This window comes from Myripristis murdjan, chromosome 10 (genome assembly GCF_902150065.1).
Source record: "Myripristis murdjan chromosome 10, fMyrMur1.1, whole genome shotgun sequence".
Classification (NCBI taxonomy): Eukaryota; Metazoa; Chordata; class Actinopteri; order Holocentriformes; family Holocentridae; genus Myripristis; species Myripristis murdjan.
The window spans coordinates 13,502,553-13,527,715 of NC_043989.1; the positions used below are offsets into that span (position 1 = coordinate 13,502,553).

At 43.1% G+C, this 25,163-nt stretch overlaps 2 protein-coding genes across 2 annotated transcripts; both read right to left on the reverse strand.

The window, feature by feature from the left end:
* Positions 1-1,997: 1,997 nt before the first annotated feature.
* On the reverse strand, positions 1,998-13,778 carry LOC115366858 (uncharacterized). The gene is made up of 8 exons (XM_030062507.1): positions 13,615-13,778; positions 12,671-12,850; positions 12,055-12,243; positions 11,390-11,542; positions 10,171-10,312; positions 5,772-6,394; positions 4,882-5,026; positions 1,998-4,184 (listed from the first exon to the last, which is right to left on the reverse strand). The coding sequence occupies exons 1-8, from the start codon at positions 13,708-13,710 to the stop codon at positions 3,202-3,204; spliced, it is 2,511 nt and encodes an 836-aa protein (XP_029918367.1). The 5' UTR covers positions 13,711-13,778; the 3' UTR covers positions 1,998-3,201.
* A 1,317-nt stretch (positions 13,779-15,095) lies between these two features.
* Positions 15,096-24,894, reverse strand: taf7 (TAF7 RNA polymerase II, TATA box binding protein (TBP)-associated factor). Its single transcript, XM_030061787.1, has 12 exons — positions 24,706-24,894; positions 22,382-22,458; positions 22,210-22,288; positions 21,684-21,817; positions 21,399-21,522; positions 21,178-21,236; positions 20,622-20,694; positions 19,761-19,874; positions 18,152-18,346; positions 16,404-16,516; positions 15,779-15,838; positions 15,096-15,408 (listed from the first exon to the last, which is right to left on the reverse strand). Exons 1-12 carry the CDS (start codon positions 24,722-24,724, stop codon positions 15,364-15,366), a joined length of 1,092 nt encoding a protein of 363 aa, XP_029917647.1. The 5' UTR covers positions 24,725-24,894; the 3' UTR covers positions 15,096-15,363.
* Positions 24,895-25,163: the final 269 nt, after the last annotated feature.

Sequence of the window (25,163 nt, forward strand, 5' to 3'; positions counted from 1 at the left end):
TTTATTTATTTTGTTTGTTTGGTTGTTGAAGGGAGGTGTGTTGTTAAAGCTCACTAGTGTAGACTAGAGCTGGGCTGGTCGGACTGTATTTCATATAGCTGTGCAGTGCAGATTGTCAGGGAGCTGACAGCACCCACAACGAGCTTATTTACTCGGTGGGACTGACACATCATCAGTTAAACCCATGATTTATTTAAGACAGCCAAAGTGCCCGCTAGCACAGCACCTCTGTGTGCACACACTGTTCCTATAATCCTCTCAAACTGCTTGTCGCTCCCATGGCTTGCTTCACTTTCTTAAGTGAGCCCTCTATGGTCATATAGTGCCACACACGTACGTGAAAAGTAAACATCCGTACTCCCTGGCTACAATGCACTCATCTCTCAACATGCACAAATACATGAATTCTTGCTCTCTGCATGATGAATAACGCATGCCCACCGTACTGTACTGCATCAACACAAACACACGTACACTTCCGCACAGAGGGAGAGGCATCAGTAGTGATTTTGCATCTCTGTGGCTTGCAGGGCTCTGAGGCAAGCTCTCAATATGGAGCAAATTTGTATTGTGGCTCAATAGGTTTTGTCGAGAAAATGTCTGCCGATAAATTTCAGCATGCAACCCTTCTGCTTTGGGCTCTTAGTGTTTTCCTGCTGTGTGCAGAAGCCGAGGAGGAAGGAGCCCCAAGCGCTGGAGCTGCTAGGCTGAATTCCAAAAGCTACAGGGAGACAAGGCATGACACCATAAAGCAGTCCTATACTGAGCTAATCCTTAATCTCCTCCTCCTCCATGTAGATTTGAAATTAACAGTAGCTAGCCTGTTGAACATTCCCATTGACCCCGAATGCCTCATTTTCCCTTGCTAATGCTTACTTAATTGCTTTCAGATTTACAAGGACACTTGTGGTCAAAATGGTTTTGCCCTCCATCATGCCAGGGTCATGGTTCGCATTCTCCTCTCAACATAGCACAGTCAATTAAAGCCTTAAATCTAGACAGAACCCATAAGAACAAATAATTATAGCGTTTCTGCACACATAAAGCACATGATCACTGTGTTTTTACGATCAGGGAAGGGTATTGCGTGTGTGTATCAAGGTAAGCCATGTTGAAGAGTCTCTGGCCTATGGTTTATTCAGTGGTCGGAGTGGGAGAAAGAATGGGAAAGTACAGGAGATCACAGCACATGAACGTCCAGACCTTAACGCCAGTCAAATAAGGCTTTGGTGAGCGGAGCCATGATGCTGGGGATGCTTGGAGGGAGTAAAGATCTGAGAGACAAGAAAGGAAAGGCGAAGAAAAGATTCTATTTATCGCTCCCGGGCTGGTGGGAGAGATCCACTTTGATGTGTCTGCCACAGCAAATCTCCCGAAACGGACAAGAGGTTGCCTGGAACAACGGAGCTGTGGCTCTCTTGTGTTTCTCAGCAATCGTACAGCCCTCGCGCTCGCAGGGAAGAGAGGGGTATACAAGTCGGGAATCATCTTAAACCTTTAAAGACACTCTGACCTCACTACCTGCCATCTGATGAGTTTGGATCCTGTGGCTGCGTTCATTACCGGGCCGCTCCTCCAGGCACATTGCGTTCATATTTGACATCATCTTCCACAGCACTGACTGCCTGCTAGTTTTGATAGTGTTGCTAGGGAACTGTCCCCAAGGACGCAGCTCCGCAGGTTTTGTGAGTAGGAAAGGTGATGTGCCGTTTATAATACAAATGCTAATAGCCTTATGGGAAGCAAGAGAGTGCCTTGTTTCCACCCACAAAACTCTCCTCTCCTCTCCTTCCCTTCCTTCCCTACCCCCTCCACTGGAGCTTGCTACTGTTTAGCTTGTAAAGTAAAAGTCATTATCATCAACATCTGTTGGATCTATATTGGCACCAGCACTGTTTAAGTATATGTCAAGCTTTCAGAAGTCAGAACAAAGAGCTGCTCAGCTGTTGTGAGGGAAAAAAAAGCCATGCATAGCAATGTTTACTCATAGAGGGTTTCTTTATTGGTATTCATATATCTCATTACACATTGATGATCATCTCCGCCTTCACACTTGTATCTCCATACTTAATCTGTTGGTGCTTTGCAGATGCCCAAAATGATGTAAGGATGACAGCTGGTGGAAAATATGAGCACGCATTCCCCATAGGGTTGCATGTCAACATACGCCTTGTTTGCTTTTCTACAATATAGGGTAGATGAGAGCAGAGGCAGAGGAAAATAAATATACCAGGTGGCTGTATAGCAGAGCCTTGTTTCCGTACACCGCTTGTCCCACATTATTCACGTATTTGCTTTTGCGACACAAGCCAGTCTCTGATGTTGCACCCTTCCATGAACGTCCAACCAAAAGGATATTTCTCAGAGTCAAACAGCAGCTCTGTTCGTCCCACATCCCTCGCTGGTTGTGTGATGAAGGCATCTGATGTTCCACCAAGAAATTTCTGCAGGAGCCCTCTATCCCACCCTCTTTTCCTGTTACACACACACACACACTCACATAAATATGAAAAGCTCAGCTCCCTGTAGTGTGACTGAAGCTGTGTGACTGAAGAGAAAGGCTCTCCACAGAGACAGCAGTCACCGCAGAGGACTTTGCTACAGGGATCTCCATCGCTCTTCAGACTTGTTTACTGCATGTAGTGGGTCAACACACTAATGACTCCCCTCATTATTCCCGTGTTTGCATCAGACCTCCCATGTTTGCAACGAGGACGAGCCCCCTTGTATGTTGTCGTCTCACATGACAGGGCAATGAATCACCTAACCTCAAACAAGGTTTCGCTAACACTATCTTAACACACATAACACACTCACTCAACAATCCACTTATCATACTTTACCGTGGAACTGAGGTTTCTTTCTGTAATCAGTGTTAACATACCTCATTAATCATAAATATGTTTATTTATGTTTTATTGGTTTGAGTTTTGTTTTAATTTATTTTTCCACGTACAGCACTCAAACACTTCTTGCTGTCTTTTCTCTGGAGTTTTTAATCTCTATAAAATGTTTTCTGAAGAAAGGCTTTTTAATATCAAGTGGGTTACTGGCTGCTTTCTACTCTTTGTGTACAGAAATAAAAACTTTGTATTTGGCATACCCATCGTCTGCCTGTGCTTTTCTGTGCCTCCAGCTATCCCTTTGAGAATTGAATAATAAAACATGAAACAGTATGTTGCCAAATATGTGCTGTTGATATTAATTTTTCTTCTTGTGTTTGTGTTTGGACTTCTTGGTGGCAGAATCGATATTTCCTGTTGAGACCTGAGGCATGGCTCCACCAGCCACCTCAGGTGGATGTTTATCACCAGTCTTTGCCTCCGTTTCACCTCCTGCATCCACTTTGCTTTTTCCTCCCTCCTCAGTCTTCGGTCTATCTGCCCGTCGGTCTAACCTCTGCCCGTCCTCGGCTTCCCCCGTGGCTTTTGGCTTAGCAGCCGACAATTTGCAACCACTGGTCGATTCTGATTGAGTGCCACCATTTCCTGTGCTGCTACTGGCGGCTTTGTTCCCTTGGCTTTCGCTCCCCTGGCCATGTGTAGCAGTTGATTGGCATTTGACCTTCTTTCTGCCCTTATCAGACCGTGATCTCTTGCTCACTACATTATCTTTGGCTATGTTGGTGGGGGTGGGATCGCTATCTTCATCTTCTACTCGATTATCTGGTGCTGTCTGCCTGTCCCCTTGGACCACAGCACTCTCTCGCTTTTCACTATCTACCCTCCGTCCGTTTGCTGTCATACATTCTATCTCTCTCTTATCCTTTTCTACTTTCACATCTAGATTCTTTTGCTCTGCTTCTGCATCATCCACTCCACCTGTTTGAGCACTTCCCTGCTCCTCACCCCTACTGTCTTCACTCTTCAACCTTATCCCAGCTTTTCCCTCTGTCACACCAGTTTTCTGTAGAAATTTATCCACCTTCATCCCTCCTTTCGCAGCTGCAGCCGTGGCTTTGCTTCCATCCGGTTCCCCCTTATCTTGCGTTGTGTCCCAGTACGTTTTCTTCTGGCAGACATGCATGCTGCGGATATTCTCACCCAGTCTCTTGAGCTCCTGGCGGACAACAGGCTTCAATTTTGGGTCCAATTGCACCACCTTGGCGAAGTCCCTCCTAGCTTCATCCTCGTTGCACAAGGCCGAGTGTGCTCGTGCCCGCTGATACACTGCCTTAAAGTTACCTGTGGTGACAGTGGAAAGAGATAGGGAGGGCATAAATGACAGAAATATATAGAGAGGACGTAAGAGGCAGGAGGAGAAGCGAATAAAAATTCATGGTTCAGAGATGTAATTAGGAGGTGAGCGAGAATTTGGGAGGAAGTAAAGGTGAGTCAAGGATAAGTAAAATAAAGCATTGGAGGGAGTGAAAAGGATAAAATAGCTGTGCTGAATGTCAGCGCAGAGATATGAAAGAGAGCAAGAGGCAAGAATTCAAAAAAGTAGAAGGTGAAAGTTGGAGGGAGGTAAATCAAGGGCAAAGGAAAGCATAAGCGCATCTATTTCACATCAGCCACGATGATAAATAATTCAGCTGCAAAAAAAAAAAAGAAAACAATGAATTCATTTTTGACTGTGATGTCCATGGATGGGTGTCAGGGGAGAGAGAGAAATGCAGCGATGTGGTTGTGAATGTTTGGTTTCTTTCCCCCAGTAAACAGAGAGATCAAGCTATGCTGCAGTGTGGAGGCAGGCGTCTGCTGAGGGCCAAGCATTTGTAGTGTCAACAGATCTTGATATTTTTCAGCTCAGAAATGAAGGTGCATAAGGAAAAACTCATGTATCTATTTTGATATCTAAACATTTCCCTCCCCCTGATTTTTTTTTGTCTCTTCCCAGGCCCAGACTCCATCTTCCCTCTTCCACAGTGATATATGTTACCTTCATGCTTTTTAAGCAGCTTGTTGTTGAGCTCCACCACTTGTTCGTATCGTTGATCTTCCAGCATGCACTGGCTGAGGTTGAGAGTCAGCGGGAGACGCACTTTCTCCAGGGACTCCCAGTCCTCGCTCTTTCGGTCCACCTGCTGAACACACAGATACAGGGAAGGGAGGGGTGATGAGGAAGGGAGAAAGATATGGCATTGGAAGTAAAGGAGAGTTGGTGAGAAGGCAGGGATTGAAATGAAATGTGAGAATGAAAGTGTGGGAGGAGGAAGATGAGGGAAGAAGGGTTTAGACAGAGATGAAGAGGAAGATTGGATGTTGGAGATGATCAAGAGGGAAGATAGATGGCAAAGGCAAGATAAGAACAGGAGGAGATTGGTATGTGGAGAAATGAAGATGGCAGAGTGCGGTGTGTGTGTGTGTGTGTGTGTGTGTGTGCGTGTGTTTGAGTGTTTGAAAGGCGTGAGGGGAGTAGAGAAGATGGTGTATGAGAAGTTAAAGACAGAGAAGAAGCACAGGCGAGCACTGTCACAGTGAAATCTCCGTGGGTATCTGTTATTTTTAGTTCTCTTTCTCTCCTCTCCATTTTGCCGACATACCTACAATGCCACAGCTGCACTTCAGTGAAAAGGCAACAATGACAGATGATTATAGTTTATGAGCCAGAGTGAGCCACAAGCTTGTGTGAGAGCACTTTCTGACACATTCTATAACAGGTAATCATGCTGAATGGTTTCAAATCGTAGTTGTTATATGATGAGAATCAATCCCGAATCCCAATACAAAAGCCCATCTGGAACATCCTCATTCACAAAAAGGTCTTATTATAAATTGAGTTTTCAGACAGGACTATTTTATTTCTTGTGTGTGCTTCGCCTCACTAACCTTATATTGAAGGAAGTCCACATATTCTATGGCCTCCTTGAACTTTACGGAGGCCTCTTCATAGCGGTTTTCTTTAATGAGAAAGTTTCCCTCGTCCTGAAGGAACATGACCAGTCGTAACATCTGCTGCCAGTCCTTCCCCTCGGTTGTAGAGGAGGCGTTTGGATTAGTCTCGGGCTGTATCTCAGAACAGCTTGCCTCCTCTTTTTTTCCCATTTTCTCAGTCACTGTAACCTGAGCTGCCTCCTCCTCCTCCTCCTCCTCTTTGTGGACATCTTTACACCGCTGAGATTCTTCACCCTTTTCTTCTTTCGCCTCATCTTTTGTTACTATGGTCACGCTTTCAGTTTTTCCCTCTTTTATCTCCATGTCCTTCCTTTCCTCTTCCTCATTGTCATCTTCCTTGACCATCTCCTCCTTTTTTTCCAGCATGTTCCAGTACTTCTCTTTCTCCTCCCAGTATTTCTCTTTCATGCGCTCCGACAAGGCATTCAGCTCTCTGCGGACAAGACAGGCCAGGGTGATGTCCAGGTTGGCCACCATATTGAAATCTTTCCGGGCCTCCTTTTCATTCCAAACAGCAGCATGGGCCTTGGCCCGCTTATAGTAGCCCTTCACACAGTCTGAGGGAGTGGAGTAAGGTGGGTCCAAGGACAGTGGGAGATGGATGAAGAAGAATAGAAAAATAATGTGAAAGAGAAGATAAAAAGAGGGTTATTAATGTCTAAGCTACAGATAAACTGTATAACAAAGCTGCTCTCTCCACTGAAGTGGAAATATGTGGCCATTTGTACACATCTAGGACAGTGTGTATCTTTCACATTGCCGGTGAGTGTTTTTCCCCACCAGCACCAGTTTGTCAGTCAGAAAAAGGAAACTCGCTGAGGGTTTTTATTGTGTACTTGCTGCGGCTGAGCTATTGTGTACATGTGTGTCAATTATTCCTCACTAAGGTCCTAATACACATGTATACAGCTCACACATGCACATACACGCACGTACACACACACACACACATACTGTAATCCCTCTGCCCCGGAGGAGTGGGCTCAAGTGGTTAGATCCCCATTGATGGCTCTGTTTCCCTCTTCCTCTCCATTTCATTTCCCTCTTTGCTAAATCTTTTATTCTGCCAACATTTAAAGAGATTTCTTCATTGCCTCTGGCAATAACATAGACATTGCAGTGAACTGCTATCAGGCACCTTTCTAAAGGAAGATTGGCTTGAAAGGATGCAGCAGAACTGGAGTGGCTGATCTAAACTGAGACAACAAGGTAATGATGACAGGAGGAAAAACAATGGTGAGAGACTGGGTGGAAATCAAGGACAAAGAGGAAGGAGCTGGGAAATAAAGAAAAGATACAAATGTGGGGAAAAGAGGGATTGAGAGCAAGGCAAGGCCAGGAAACAACTGGGAAAGAGAAATAAAAAGACTGAAAATTGAGTAGAAGGGAGAAGAGAAGAGAAAGGTGCAGTGATAAAGAACTATCTGCAAGAGGACGGCTGGTGATGTGGGACGGATCATTTCCCTAAGCCTCATTAGGAAGATGGGGGGCTTTGTGACGCCTGCGTGCACTGGGCCAGTGCAGCTTGGAGAGTGGTGGCCCACTACTTCTCTGAGACTGTCTTCCTCTCCTCCCTCCACACACACACACACACACACACAGACACATGAAAGTTAATACACCCTTCCCACAGCCATTCAAACACACACACACACACATTTTCACCCTCCCTTCTTGCACGCACACACACACACACACACACACACACACACACACACACACACACACACACACATCAAATGGAAAATCAAGGCTAAGAGACAGAGGGTACCATAAAGACAGCCTCAGTGGATCTTGTCTCAAAGGCCATAATTCATAAGGCTCTGAACTAGATAGTGTGTCAGCATGTGATCTCCTCTAGGATTATATGGGCAGCTGTTGGTACAGTTGTACAATTACCAGGCCTATTCCAACTATAAAACTCTTTGTAATGTCCACCCCAAACCCCATACATCATCACACTGAGGCCACGGCTATAACATGCAACCGTTGCTGCAATAAAGTGAGCAGCATAGGCATCAGACCTTGGCTTGTCTGCTTCATAAAAGATTTTTTAAATTACTATGTGGGTGTGTGTACGGAAAAGTGCACAGGGTTTTCACTTGTCATATATGTGCAATCATGCGTGCATTCCTTATAGGGATTTTACAGGATTTCTGTAGCCCGTCTCACTGGAATTAAAGGCAGGGAAATCCATTAACATAAGAAATTAATTCTCACAATCACATGCAGGTAATTTTATTTCCAGCTTCCATAGCTCTGTTAATACTAAGGATGATAGAATGCACTAGAATGGTTTGAAAGGATCTGTATGCATATTTGAGAATAATTACATTCTAGGGGTGTCACAAGAATCAGTACTTAGGTGACAAGTGGGCTTGGGGCGACTGGATGAATATATCGGCAATTTGCAATTGACTCAGTCCAATCTGCGGTTGTTTTGATTTGGGTGATTTTTGGGGTGATTTTTGTCCTTTTATTTTGTAATTTAATAGCACCCCCCTCTCCATTTAGTGGCAGCAAAGGGTATAGTGATTGTCGCACAACAAAAGAACAAATGAAAGCAGCAGTGCTATTAAATGCTCACCACTACACAGTGCTGGACAAAGTACGTGTAATTTGGTACCATGTTGGTTTTGATAGTTTTGATATGCCATTAACAAGCTGCCTGCACACTCAGTGCACCTGCTGTGGTGAAACAAATGAAAAAAAAAAAAAATCCTAGACATGAGCTGGGCGAGTTTATGAAACACACTGCTGACGAAGGAAGTCAACAGAGCTGACGCACACAGGGACAGAGAATCAGGAGGATGCAGGGCGGGGCAGTAAGAGAGAGACATACAGTACTCACAAAAAGTTAGGGATATTTGGCTTTTGGGTGAAATTTATGGAAAATATAAAAAGTTCACGCTACAGTGATATTATATCATGAAAGTAGGGCATTTAAGTAGAAGCATACACTGGTGATTTCCTATTCTCAAACAATTTCTTGAAACAAAAGCCAACAACAGTGGTGGATAGACCACAACAAAAAATGTCAGTGTCAATAACTTGTCATGTGCCCTTGAGCATCAATTACAGCTTGACAACGACGTCTCATGCTGTTCACAAGTCGACTTATTGTCTGCTGAGGCATGGCATCCTACTCTTCTTGAAGGGCGGCCCTCAGGACATTGAGGTTCTGGGGTACAGAGCTCCGAGCCTCTACACGGCGACTCAGCTGATCCCATAGGTTTTCTATGGGATTCAGGTCTGGAGAAAGTGCAGGCCACTCCATTTGAGGTACCCCAGTCTCCAGCAGCCGTTCCCTAATGATACGACCTCGATGAGCTGGAGCATCAAACACCTGATGTGAATTTTGCCGTTAAGCTCCTTGTTAGAGAGCAGCAACTTGTGCAAAAAGTACGGAAACATTGAACAGATGGACATGTGCATTCAAAAGTTTACAGAAGGTCACATTAAGTTCACCTGTAAAGGTTATAATGCATTTTAGGTTCATCCTGAAATTTCACCCGAAAGTCAAATATCCCTAGCTTTTTGTGAGTAGTGTATGTGTGTGTAGTGTATTCTTTCAATCATTCTCAGTAAACACAATATAACACCCCCGTATCTTCAGCCCTCACTCTGCAACTCAGTGTTGTTATTCTAATTTAGCCTTCACCCGAACTGAAACACTTAAAGTTGTATTACACCATTATTACACATTATTACACCACTGTACAAGTAATCACAGCAGGACTTTTCATATAGTGCCTCTAATTTTGTAGGGCTGGGCAGTGTCCTCATTAAATGTAACCTATATAACCTATATAAATAATTGCAACACATAAAGTTTCTGTTTACTTGTTTATGTATATACAAAGTTTTGTGTTGATTCCTCTTTCCCTGTGGTATCAAATCAGGTATCAATAATCATGGAAGTTCACTGGTATTTGTATGACTCACAATGATTAAATTATTCAAATTCGGGCATTGTGACATTTCTGCCACACTCACACATAAATTGCAACGGCATTGCTAACAAATGATGAAAAGGAAGATGGGGGCGACTTGACAGAAGAGAAATGGGCCTGTGGACGAGCATCACTGATGCAAATCTCTGGAGTGGCGGTGAATATTTGGATGGGTAAAGTGAATGAGTGGTGTTGCCCCCTCCTTAGCAAAGCATTTTACTGCCCAGCTGCTCCAGTAGATTGCAGTCGCACCGGGCAGCTCCCAGGCGTGAATGTGTGATGTAACTGCATGAATATGAAGCTGGGTTATGCTGCTAAGTTAACTTACCCTGATAAATGAGCATAAAGGAGAGATGCTTTTTTTTATTTCAAATGTTTACCTTTGTGTTTCTCCAGCAGCTCGGTGGTGTGCTCTATAACTTCATAATACTCTTCCAGCTCCAACATACACTGACAGTAGTTCAGCTCCAGGGGGATGATCATACGACCCAGGTTGATGTAGTCTATATCACCCGGCATCTCCTGCACACACACACACACACACACACACACACACACACACACACACACACACACACACACACACACACACACACACACACACACACACACACACACACACACACACACACAACAGATTGTGAAGTTTTGCTTTTCCTAAAACCAGTGTCACAAATCTGCCAGTGGAACAAGTAATCCCACTTGTTTCCAGTGCAGTTTCACTTGTTTGAAGAATTTTTCCGGGAACAAGTATAAATGCCAGAATAAGCCAGAACAGGCCACTAGCATTAAGAAATACTCTCGATATAAGAAAATTCTGGAAACAGGTTCATTAGCACTGGAAACAAGTGTGATTATCACATAAAACTGAAGGGCTTGGCACTTGTTTCTTGGAAAAACAAGATTTTTACACTGAATTTTTTGCAGTGTTTTATTGATTGTTTTGGAATTAAATTGTTTTTTTAATCAGTTGGATTCTGCTCTTTCTTTTATATAGATTCAATTGTTTTAGGATATTGAATTGGTTTGCGACATTAACATATAAAAGGCATCAACTTTGACTCAGAATTTTCTAGTTGTTTGCAGATACGTTTGCTATCTGCAAGCCTCTCACATCAATTTTGTGAGCAAGCACAAGGCTGCCAAAGATCACGCACGCACACACACACACACACACACACACACACACACACACACACACACACACACACACACGCACACACACACACACAAAAGAAACCTGCTTTCTTTCCTATCAGAACATCTCCAAAACTACTTTTGCTCCCTCCAGTATTCCTCCACACCGCCCTCCATCCTGCCGTACCCTCTCCTCCTAGACAGTCCCAGGCAGCAGCGCGGCCCTCCCTTCTCTTTCTTCGCCAGCCCCCCACCCACCAGGCTGTAATCAGGAATGCAGATAAGCAGACAGAAACAGGAAAACAATAGTCTCCCGCTGGAAAAGAATGGAAGTTGTGCGTCCCAAAAACCCCAAATCCTAAGAAAACCTCAAGAATCACATATTTTTGCCTCACTCGTCTCCTCCCTCCCTCCACCTTTCCTTTCCAGCCCTCCCCTCCATCTCCCCCGTCCTGCACTCACTCTGGACTGGACGGTTTTCAGCAGCAGGACAGCCTCTTTGTACTTGCTGGCAGCCTCCCTGAATTGTCTCTGTTTGACCAAAGCGTTGCCCTGCATGTGGAGTATCGGCACAGTCTGCATCTTCTCATCCTTCTCCATCATCCACGACTCTCGCTGGTACGACATGGGGTCTCCCACCTGAGAACAGCAGGAGCAGTGGGAGACCACAACAACATGTAAATACAATGGAAACAGGTAAACACGTTCAAAGGGAGTCTGTTGATGCGTAGACAAGCATTATAAAATTATTAGAAAACCTCCCAGCTCACATTTGGATATGAAATTCACAAGTTGCTGTTGATGGACCTCCCGCTGAGTTTGAGCTTGTTCTAGTTTGTGTATCATTTCAGGCAGAGGGGGATTTGGGTTTTGTCATTGTTGTCAGCTGCTTTTAGAGAATAACATGAAGAAAGTGTCTAGATTTTAGACTAATATCAGGTTGTGTGGATAGATGGATGCATGTTTGTGTGTTTGTGTCTCTTTCACTATCTGTCTGTGTGTGCAGGTGCTGAAATCTGAAGAAAACATTGCTGTTTGATGAAAAACAAGAGCCACGGGTGTTGGCTCTCTTATACTTTCTTCTTCCATCTTCAGCTAGCGCGACAAATTTTGTTGCCAGTGTTTACCTGTAACAACTCCATGATGAATATAAGCGGCTGAGGCGTTCTCATCAGCTCATCCAGCTCAGGGTAGCCGGTGGAGTTGTAGTGGAAAAGGTTTCCCATGCCACACATGTGCTTCTGGCCCTCCAGGGGGTCCTTCCCTTGAGCAATCAGCCTCATCCCCTTGGACACGATGGGGTACAACCCTGTGTGCTGGAAAACAAACACATCGAGAAAAATATACATAAACTTACATCAAGAAGACAAAGAAGCACTTAATCAAGCTAACCCCCTGTTGCTGCTACTGATGTCGCCAGCCCACCACAATCAGTCCAAAACATTCAAGAGAAAACCATAATCAGTAGCCACAATTTTACTTGCAAATAGTATTCATCATTTTTTTCCTGCAGGAAGAAATGCTAAAATTTACACAATAAGATTGCCCTGTTTCTGTTTATTAATAGTGAGTGTGTAGGAGGCCACCGGAGGTTGATTAATGTGCATCATAATGAGAGGCAAAAGCTTTCCCTCTTCCACCATGAAGGCTCATTAGGACCTCGTTTGGAGCCGTAATGTCTCGGAGTGTGTGTGTGTGTGTGTGTGTGTACAGTACGTGTTTGTGAACTTCGGATGAACTCACAACGGCGTCGCACCAGAACTCAGCCACCTCTCCAACCCTCATGGATGTCAGCAGGGTCTCCCACACCTCCATCTTAAACATCTTTCCAACAAAAATCTCAGCTGGCCTCTTAGCCAGACGACTGTCATCAATCACCGTCCGCTCAAAGTTGTCCAGCAGTGTCTGGAAGTGGAACACCAGCTTGGATGGTGAGAGAAAAAGGGGTGGGAGGAAGAGGTGGAAGGGAGGAAATAGATAATAAGTAATGAAACCATGATGTAGTCGTGTATTCCAATCATTTTTTATGCAACACTGACACACACTGCTTATCAATGTCTGAGGTGTGTCTGAGTTTGTGTGCGTTGGGGGAGTTACTGAGTCCTTCCTCGACTCTAAGTATAAAATTATTTTGGCTCCATATAACATTCTATTTATAGCTTGACAGATTGTGTGTAATGGTCTGATAACCATGTAAGGAATTGGGAATCACCTTGTCATAGAGGGAACAGACACACACACACACACACACACACGCACACACACACACACACAAAAAGTAGTCATGCAGGTAAATGGAGATATCCATGCTGGCACTGTCATGGAAAATGTTTGTCACAGTTTCCAGGCTAAGAGCCATATGGCTGGATGTGACTAGGAAGGAAAAAAGTCGGTGACCAACAGATCAGTGGATGAACAGAGACACACACACTCTGCCAAAAAACATGTTGCAATTTGGTTGACCAAATGTTTGCTCTGAGTACGTGCCAGAAACAGAATAATTTCCCCCCTTCATGAATAATTCAACAGAATCTAATTGAGGTGGGCAGTGCAATATGAAGCTAAAAATAGCCTGTTCAGTGGAACATTAATTACAACACACTGCTAATTATGCAAGGAATGATTTCTCTCCAACATGTTGAGTATCATTCTAGGCTTCCCCTTTATTTAGGTGAGCTGTAATTTACCTTTGTGCCAGGTGGGAAGTGTGGCAAGGGTCCTGTGCCTCCAGCCAGGATCTTCTTCTTGACTCCTGGGAGATTGAGAAGGTACGTCTCCTCCATCGCCTGCCTGCTTCTTCCCAGTTAAGGAGTCACCAAAGTAGATAAACGTATCTTGCACCTTAGGGTAACACTGCTTGGTCCGAGCTGAGCAGTGCTGCACAGAAATGTGTGTTTTGAATCTTTTTTTTTTTTTTTTTTTTTTTTAAGTCTTTGTGTTTCTGGTTTTGTAATTACCCTCGTGGAGAGAGTCTTGGCTGGCTGGCTGCTCTCTGACAGATGGCAGGATTAACCAGGGTTTGGAGATGGCTACTTTAATCTCAGAAGCTAATCTGTTGCCTACCCCCTTGGATTGGTGGGGTAATCCCTGCAGGGAGCAGGGAAGGTGGAGATGACCACCTGCCCAGACTCAGACCAACGAGAAAGACCCAGATCACTCTTGAATAACTAAAGAGCATTCTCGAAGGACAGTAATCTGATGACGTAAGAGTGGCGTGATTAGACTGCTCCTGAAATGATGGTGGACAAACCAAGTGGACAGTAAGGCCCGCGAACTAATAACTATTAAGAATACACTAAAATGAGGAATACTGATTACAATAAAAAAAACAAAAAATAAAAACATTAACAAACCTTATTTGTATAGCATCTTTCATAGAAGAAATGCAGCTCCAACTGCTTTCCAATAAAAAAAGTTACATGCACTGCCTCATATAAAAATAGACATAGAGTTAACATATAAACAGGGATAAAATGCCACGAATAATGTGTCATAAGATGGAAAATGAGCGAGCTGACTGCTGGAAGATGTAAATTTTCCAGACTTGCATGCAGCGCCCAAGAGTAGCCTACTGGCAATTTTCATAGTCACTCTCTACAAGCCAGATTGTGATGGTTAGGGTGTGCTGTGCGCTGAGAATTGACCTCGGTGGAAGGTACACTGAATGTCAGTTAAAACAAAAGCAACGTTGCATAATCACCTTCATCCTCTAGTGAAGCATCTCTGTCCTAATCAAATAAAAACGGGATGGTTAAGCACCATCCTGGTCTCTTAGAGGACAATGCCCCGCACCCACACGGGAGAAAACAGTCCCTGAAAGCCTGAGAGAGCATTTTAATGATGAAAACCATATGCCATCTCAGTCAGCCAGATCTTGCCCTAATTGAACAACTTTGGGGACTTGTGGAAAGTTTATCCACCAGCAGCAGAAAACTACTAACAATGTAACTCCTTCTTGAGGACAGGAAACTCATTCTGGTGGTCTGTCTTTGATATATTGCTCTAGCGAGTCATTATGTGTTGATGTCTCTTTTTGTTTAGCACATACAATAGCTGTAATTTGTTCTTCATACAGATGCACTAATGTAAGAGAGGTGAGCTGAGGTAAACGGCGACTGAAATGTTAATTGGGATTACACTACAGAATGACAAGTAAAACATACGAAACTTTGCATTCAAGCCAAGAAAAAGGTTTAATCATACAGTCACTGACAACATAAAGTGAATTCTGTCAACTCAAAAAGAAAATATTAACTTTAATACAGAAAGTAATAAACTCTTCGTGTACTGTTTGACAAACAGTGCTAGGAATGACACAGCATGTCAGCTAATCAGGACTCCCTCCTCCCCCGGTGGTGGTGGTGGTGGTGGTGCAGAAGTTTCTGCTCTTCCTTTGAGCCTGTGGACGAAGACGACGTGAGGCTGCCCCCTGGTGGTCACTTCTCAATCAGTGAGTCCAGCTGCTCCTGAAGCGAGGCCAGCTGTTGGAGCAGAAAATAGCAGGCTTGATTGATGCCCGACAGCCCGAGGGTGTAATTGGAGGCTAAGTGGATGATGATTAACATGTCTTTGCACATTAATTTGTTGCCTTCATTTGTCAATACAAACAACAAACCAAGACAGTGGGTGGCCGGAGCAGGACTCGGCCGGTATCCCCTGACAAATTCGATTTAACGTGGGTCGATTTGAAAAATTAGCTTTGGTATTAGCCATGAAAACTGCAATATTCTGAATGGACAGTGAGCGGAATGACATCTGATAGTAGGATGTATCACGTTCATGGAAAAGGGGGAGAGCTGTAGAAAGTGCACAGCAAACACTGATTCTAACCTTTTATTACAAGGCTCTTACCTGCTCCATCTCCCGCTCCTCCTGCTGAATAATCTCGTTCAACAAAGCTTGGAAGCGGTTCTGGGAGAACAGAGACAAACAAGATTTGTTTGAGTCGGCATACCAAGGCTCATTAAATTGTGATGGCTTTAAATGTGTGTCTGCCTGGACTGCTCATGTCACTATCTACTCTGACAGAAAGGCCATTTCGAATGCCAGTCAGAGACAGCTGACCTTTTCCCTGTGCCTGTGATAATAATGACTGGAGATAGGGCTTTGACAGCCCCAAAACACTGGGCAATGAGAGCCCTAAATGGCAAAGTTAAAAAAAAAAAAAAAAAAAAAGGTCCATGTCTGCTCATGTTTCACGTTGTAAAATCTAAAAAGAGCACTGGGTGGAACGATGAATTTCCATGGCATTTTATCTGCAAAGAAATGCTTACAAAGGACAGAAGGCAGAATATAATATTTATCTTTTGCTTTTCACCTTTTTTATTTATGCTTCATGAAGATTTTTTTTTTTTTTACTTCTAAGCTCATGGGTGTGTACTTGCATATGTTCCAGTAAATGAACACCCACTATCTGTGTGTGACTACTTTGTGAGTGTAAGAAAACAAAGCATTTGTGCACGTGTTCATTGCTTACCTTCAGGGCCTGATTTTCTACTTTCATGATGAGTTCCTCCTGCTGTTTCTTTCGGGCGCGGGTTTCCTGAAGCTTTGCCTTGACACTGTTGATCTGCACCTGATACTCCATTACTGCAGGGAAAAGCAGGAGGTTCATATGTTACCCCTCCACACAAATACTCACACACCACCTACACACAACACACTTGTCATTATTCTTACGTCACTTAGTTTTGCCGCAGGGAACCAAACACACAGAAAAAGCTAGAGGTGTGATTATGTGACACATTTTGAGATTCAAACTCAAAGCCGTGAGTAAATGGTGCTCATTTCATCCTGCTGAACCACCAGGGCACCTCCACCTCAGCCTGACAAACTGACATTAATGGCAGCCAAAGACCCATTTAAAAAGGACATGAACCAGCAGGCCAAAGCATGAAAGGATACACCTACAGTCTGTCCTTGGCTCCACAGGACAGTTCTCATTAAATCCACCAAAACTGAAACAGCCTCATCACAACCACCTGTGGATTCATCATCATCATCAACTACACTTCAACCTAATTCTATCAAGCCTCTTCTCCCCCCATGGACTCTAAACCCACGAAAACAACCCATGGATTTTAAACTCCCTGCAGACACAGCTCATCTGGCTGCCACTCATTACAAGTCAACAAGTTGTCAGAAATATGCCTGGCGAGACTCCAGCATATTAGGAAAGGCTCCACTGGGCTGAGCTGGACTGGTGCAGTAGCATTAACCAGTAGTCTCACTGACTGACAGCTCCATGTATGCAGATGAGGAGGCATTGAGCTGTCAGATTAGACAGCTGTCTCAGCAGCACACGGAGCTGCAACACCTGTCAGACTGGGCAGTCGGGGCAGCAAGTGGAGCGACGAGAGCCGCGCGTATGTGGGTGAGGGCACACACGTGGACTTGAGAAAGAGTGCACAAGTTGGTCTTTGGGTTTATGTGAGGGCGAGAGTGTGTCGAGACAGTGTGTGTGTGTGTGTGATGTCTGACCTAGAAATCTCAGCTCTGATGATTAGACGTCCAGACACCTGGCTGAAGATATTTTAGACCTCTGCTTTGACATGTATCTGAGGGTTTGATTTAAACTGATGTCAGGCCGTCCTCATAATATCCAAGTCTGTTCTGAAATCAGCATGCCCAGTTCTCGAGAAGGATCACTCCAGAAGAAAAAATTAACACGCTGGAGACACTGATGGTATGCCAAGTTAGCAGGCTGACAGAATCTGCATTCACACGAGGATGTAAATATGAGATGTTGCTAACACAGCATGAAAGACTGACTGCAAAACTCTATAGCTGCACTTACTTCATCCACCCACATTACTTTCAAGACACTTTTCAGCATTGCACAAACATGCGAACGTACTATTGTTTTATAACAAATGTATGCAGATGCACATATGCACCTACACATCCCTGTTACCATATACATCAAGTCCCTACACATTGTTCATTTTAAAACAACACTACTTTTTCTAGACCTGAATTTCTTAGCAGGATTTTAATAATTTAGTCAGGTTTCAACACTACCTGAGCCGATATGGGGGTATATGACTGTCAAACTGGACACATATTTATGCAGCTGAACAGCATTTGTCATACTAGCATATATCAACACCTGTCAGAAGCACAAAATCAGTAAATACACATGAGGTCAGAGCAGGACCTGTAAAATCACCACACTGGCTGTCCATAGCTGTCCAGACCTGCACAGAAGCCGTCACATCCTCTCACCTATCTGGCTGTTTCTGTCAGTTTCATGGTGTGTAGAGTCCGATTCGTTGAGTTTGTCTTGGAGCTGTCTGACCAGATCATCCTCTGTGTCCATAATATTCAGGTCCTCGTCTTCGTGGCGGTCCCCTTCGTCTTCCTCATCCTCGCTGCTGCTGCTGATGTCATTGAAGATCTCCCTCAGCTCATCTCGTTGGGCTGCCCATGCAGAAAGAACAGAGGTTGATCAACATGGACAGGGATATGGAAACATGAATTTAGAATAAGTGCAAGCTTAGTATAGGACTAGAAAAACTAGTCAAGTTAAGGCTGTGTTGAGCAAATAAAAATCAGAAGATGGTGTGATATGACATAAATCAGATATGACTAATGCGGTTTATAAATATATGCTCATAATGGTGTGAGCACCTTCTCTTGCATGGAAAAAATTACTTGCTTTCAAACCCTGTGTAATTTAACACATCCTGTGTGAAATTAAATTTCCTCCCTCACCACAATAACCTAAAATAAACATATCATCAAACCATCTGCATTATCTGCCTCAGTGCAATAGAAACAGGGAGGAGGTCTCAGCAGCCATTTTCAAACAGAATGGAGAGGCATTTGCCTGGTGAGAATCTATTGAGAAGGTATACTTAGTAAAAATGTGTTTAGTTTCGAAATTACTGCTTTAGAGCAGCACAAAGCACCTCTTGTGCTTTACGATGCGATAACCTCTTGTGTTTTGTTTACTAAGAAGCTTTGCTTTGTTGACAGAAACAAAAATTAAAATGCTGAATTTGACACTAAAATCCCCTGGATAGCTTTAACTGTTCCATATTATAGGAATTTAAGGATCCTGTGTTCGAAGACATATAATCAAAGATGTTTCATTAAAACTTTTTAATTTAAATTTTGTAATGTTACATTTTTGATAATCAATCCACGTTCACAGTGCGTCTTAGAATAACTCCAGTTCACACATCAATATAGATTTGATTCTGATTGGCCTCTCTCAGTAAGAAATTATCCAAATCTTTCCAATCAGGGCAATCAAGACTATTCAGCAGGTTTACCTTTTTGAATTCAAGAGCCTGCTGTTGTGAGTCAATCAGTGACTGTGGGACTGTTTTGTCTATAAAAACCTGGTCTTAAAATGCATTCAGTTTTGCTCTGCTTTTAACTGAACTGAATCTATCTGTAAAAAATCATGGACAGTTAAACTTATTCTCAAGCACAACATAATAAAAAATAAATAATATATGTAAAGGTTATTTATGAGCCAAGAAGGCACTCCAAAAAGGGAGGGAGGATTATTTTGCCATTTTCCAAAAATCTATTAGCCCTAATCACACTGATCACTGCATTTTAGGGGCTTGTGAACACGTCTGTAACAGCTGGGCTCTGTTGGTTCCTTGCCATGTTCATGCATTTGCGCTTAACACGTTGTGTAATGCACAGTGCAACAGCATTTCTATATACCCTGCACCTAAAAAGTGCCAGCATACCTGTTTGTATCCAAGAAGGTGCTCACTCACAAAATCTTAAAAAGATCTCTGGCAGGGAAATAATACTCCAATACCTGAACCATCTATATTCCAATGAGTTATTTACAGCATCATGAGTCACTTACCTGAGGACCCGTGGCCCATCTTGTGTCCTGAGGTACCAGGTGAGGAGTCCAGGTTGGCCAGGGAGCCATGCTGGTCTGCCTCCTTGGTTTCATCCTCTGCTATTACCTCCCACCCTGGACGCCACAGGTTAAGGTCAACCTACCCTCTGTACACTGTGCTCCTTCAGCCCAGATGTTTTGCAACAAAACACGGGTGGTCCTCAACATTTCACACTTGTCATTGTATACTTCTTCATTTGTGTTGAATTTAATGCTAAAAGCTGACAACAGCCCATAGGAACTGGCATTCATGTAACATTTATTAACATGCCATGCCGATAACTGTTTTTTCAATGCCATGCTCAAACTATAATTAGACCCCTGCTTTACCGTGACTAACTAGGCAAAGATAATGCACAGTCCATCTAAATTAACACAGTGCAAGCACAGATTCAAAGCAGCCCTGCCCTGCTCTTATTCTGTCTTATTCTGTCAGGGAAGTTTAGACTTTGATTAGAGAGCTAATGGCCTCCTTGAAAAGTGTATCTCTCTCCCATGGAGACATTACACGGAGTCAAACCCGGTGAGCCAAGGAGGAGTCAAGGCCCCCACTTGGGGCTTTCATCAACATATCTTGGCTAAACTGCATTTGCAATCTGGGTGATAGGACATAATATTAGAGCAGCTGCTGAGTGAGACTTAGGTTTCCCTACAAAGGCAACGCAGTATTAATTATTTTGTGCTTCTTAAAATTCATGACTAGGCTTTGGATTTCACATCAACAAAAACAAGATATGTGATACATGGCACAAACGCTAGTGTCATTTTTCTGGGTTACTGCTGCTGGAGAACAGATGTGTTTGTGAGTGGCTAAAAGGATACGAACACTGACAGCCTCGGCGTCTGTGCTCAGCAATCTCTTCACCTCCTTTTCCACATCAGGAGATTCAATGTACTGCAAAAGGAGGATGGGGTTACATGCAGTGCTTTTGGTATATCCCTCTCTCTTTCTCACACACACGCGCGCACACACACAGACACACAATGGTAGCATCTGGACACATGCCAGCAAGCACATTAGCGATTAAAAACGGAGGGGGGCCAAATCAATATGGCTCGGCTCTGCACCTTCAGGAAGATTTATTCAAAAGACAAAGTAGAAGTCTGGTGCTCACGCGCCCACTTTCACTCTGATCAAAGCAGTGGTGAAATTGCTTTCTTGCATACCTTTGGGGCAAACTAAGATGGAAAGGCTTTATTTATATGTAAATCTTAGTTTTCACTTTCACCACAGTTCCTGTTTTATGAAATGTAAATGTCTTGTTGGAATAAAGCCTGGCAAAGAGATGGATCATCACAAGAGATGCTAAAGAGATGGATGGGAGATGGGAAGGAGGGTGTGGGGAGGCTGCTCAAGGGGAAATGAAAATGTCAGAACCTTCTTTTTCGCAGTCTTCCGAAATCTCCTCTTGCGTGTGTTCTTCAGAGGGCAGGTGACTGGAGACAAAAACAAATGGATTAGTGGAGTCAAGGCAGCTCAATCAGCTGCGGAGGGCAAACTAAATGTCCTGAATTAGTCACGCCTGAAGTTTCAGAAGTAACAGCCCAAAGGGCCAAACTAAGAGCAATCTGTATGTGTGTATATATTTGTCGACTTACTGCCGTGGTTCCAGATGAACTTCTTGTCCTTGTCTTTGTCCTTCTTCTTGCTCTTGGGGTCAGTGCTTCCCGTAGGCTCCTCTAAAGGAGGGTAAAGATCTCCATCTAGTGTACATACCAGCATCTAACCCATGGATGGTAAGCACATAGTTAGGAGGATGCCATGGAGCCAATATGGAGCAAATAACTGTGCATGTGGTGGAGTAATCCTCTGTATGGCTACTCTTAGAGCAAGCAACAACATTATCTATTTGAAAACATCCAACATCATGGTGCTGTTTTTACCTGACAGACATCAGCTGTTTTGTAAAAAGTTTTCTTGTCCACCGTTTTCAGAGACTCAAGGATACATGGCAGATCTACCAGCTTACAGGCCAATGGGACGCGGTCTACTCTCACGATGCCATGCCGACCATCCGCTACAAGAGAGGATAACATGATGTGGATTTGTTCTGCGTGAGAATGTGCTGTCGTAAGACCTGACAAAAGCAAACTGCAGCGACTGATATGTTGCGAGCCTGAGAAAGTGGCTATGTTTTAAAGGCTTAACTGGATGAAACTGCTTTTTGGTCCAATGCTTACAAACAATGCAGATGCTAAATTCGTATCTTCAATAGAAAAATATATTTGCTGTCACATACAAAAACGGGCAAATTTCTGTTCTTGCATGGATCTGCTTAATCTACTGATAATAGCCTTAACATAACAGGAGAATGAGCAACAAATTTGAATGTGGTTTTCAAAAGTCTGGGTATTCAAAGACAACTCAGAGGTAAACGCCAGAGTAACGGCTAATGGCAAACTGACTTACAGTGCAACTCGATGGTGAGTCTATCTTTCAGGTTCATGCTGCTGGACTGAGCAATCCTCCTCACTGTCGAGGCATATTCCTTTCAAATAAAAAGACAAATTTGTGTTTGTTTTTTTTTCCCAGAAAATGTTATTTCACACAAATTATCATTTTCAGCATGTGTAACTCTTACCGTGGGTAGCCTCAGGACAAACTGACTCTCCAATTCGTACGGAGCATCCTCTTTACTCTTCGAGCCGACCTTTCCAACTGCAATTAGGAGACATCACCAACAGGATTAATACTGGTAGAGTAAATAGCTTGCTGCTTCTCATCAGTTCATGTAACTGCAGTCTGCATCCCACTATGAACACACTGTGATGTTAGTCAAGCCGTACAGTTCAATCTGTCTGGACCCTGCCTAGTACTGAAGACTAGGCTTGGGCCGATATCAGATATTACCAAATATCGCAGTATTTGCCATCATTTGCGATATTTTTCACAATATCAAATACTGAACTGCTGTTACAGCATCTTTGGACTTTTATTTTGAAAGAAAATGCATGTGGAACTGTCATGGTGGCATTCATGATGTAGAGGTGCATGTAGCGCTTGAATACACAGACATAGAGGACTTAGTTTCAAAGAATAACTCTAACTCGCCAATTTGGCAGTATTTTGTCTTTAATGCTGTAGAAAATGGCGAGCCAAAGGATTTAAATGAAGCCATATGTTGTCTTCGCCGAAGGCAGGTGATAACTGAGCAAGGCAACACCACAAATTTGCCATCTCACCTCAGAGTCCATCACCCAGCACAGTTTGCTCAATTTGACTCAGCATCAGCTGGAGAGGGAGCAGCCACCAACACCGCCACCAGTCGCCACCAGCTGACAATTATCAGTGCATTCACCAAATCAGCAAAATATAAAAAAAAATAGTGCAAGTCGGAACAAATGCACTAGTGCTGCGACACTATCTCACCAAAGGTATGATGCTGCTTCACATGGTGGAAAAAAAGGGAAATGACTGAAACACTGGATCACCAGTGTAAGCTGCCTGGCTGAAAATATTTCACCAAGACAGCCATCCCCAACATGTATAATAAAGTTAGAGAGGAGGTTAGGGTTAGGGTTAGCGTTAGTCAAAGTGCAAAGTCAAAGTGCAAATTCTATTAGAATTTCATTGCATTCTCTATTTAAACTTTCTCCATTAGTGTTGTACACAGAGCACAGGTAAAGGTGAACAGTATATCAACCTCTCAGTCTGTTATTTATTCATAAGCTAAGGCTACTAACATTAAAATAAATAAATAAATACATACATACATACATACATACATACATACATACAGGTCCCCCTACATCAAGGGAGAGGGTATAATATTGTATGATATTGTCTATTGTTAGATTCAGGCAGGACAATATCATGATATTAAACTTGGGATACTGCCCAAGCAGTATGTGCAGACAGTTTTCACTCTGTTAATGCTTCACTGAACAGGATTCATGTCTAATTTTAGTATTTGTCTTGCCTTTCATGCATTACTCTTTTAATCATGTACATCTGTACTGATAATCCTTCTGCCACAATTGTAAAGCACTTTGGGACTTAAAAGATGGGACACAACAGCAAGAATACTGCCATTACTACACTAGTGAAACATGGAAGAGAGTGAGGTGGCCTATTTCTTTTTTTAAAGCATAGGTTTGAGGTTGACAATAAAATTGTTAAATTTATAGATTGCTATAAAGTCCCCATCCACCAGCTTTAGCACTACAACCTCCACTAAAACATCTAGAAACCTAAAAAAAACGTCCCAACAAAGACAGAAAACTTCCCCCAACCCAAAACTGCTTCAAAAGAGAAACTGTTCATCCAGTTAGAGAAAATGGTGGAAAATATCTCTCAAGTTATCAGATGGGAGTGTTATTTTCTGATTCTTGCTTCAGAAGAGTGTTGTTAGTGATCTTCAATACTGATTCAACCCCATAATAGCGTGATAAATAAATATAAGAGATGAGTAAACTATGAAAATAATTACATGTTCAGCAGCCAACAATATAGACAAGAGTAAGCTATACTATTAAGACGCTACTACTTTATGCCGTGTTCATTTAAAACTCCATATCTGCTATTAGTCTCTATGATGTGTGGTTACTATTATTTCACATTCACGTTTTATTCCGCTAAAAAAACATACATGGAGTGACTGCATGTCATTCATTTAACGTTACCGACAGTGTGGTGTAGCCAGCTAGCTTCCGTTAGCATGCCCTGCACATAAATACACAGTAAACCATGCTAAGATACAAGCTTTTAAGGTGTACATATGTTTAAACCTAAGTTAGACGCTGAGCCAATAATGCAACACAAATGTCAGCAGTGTGCTAACTACTCCATTTTTTTCATTTTATTTGAGCTACTTTTGTTTCCAGCTGATTAGCATTAGCAGTGCTATCAGCGTCTCTTATGCCATAGCTACGTTGGCTAAGCAAAATGATTTCCAAAAGCGATTACCTTTGATTTTAGACGTCATCTTTGTCTTCTTACTCTGCAAGTAACACTTGCATTAAAATGTGTAAAACCTTAAAACACAGGTAAATCAAGAATGAAAAGAGATTTCCTCTAAAACCGACACCGTTTACACGAAACAAACACGGACCGCCGAGCTCCCCTGGACTGACCGTCTGCAGGCTTATGCTGCATTCAAGTACTCATCGGAAAACCTATTATACTTGCTCTTGGGTACACATTTCAGTATCAAGCATGTCGGAAGAAAATGCCGAAGTAACAGTGACAATAGATGTACATATAAATATTATTTTGGACAGCCACTGCGCACACCGCCCCCTTGTTTGTACCATTTTGTATATTAGATTGCAAAGTTTATATCCATTTTGTTATGCTCGTGAGGGTAATTTGGCTGATATCACGTGGTAGGCAAAGATCTAAGAGGAAACATATCGGCAAAACGA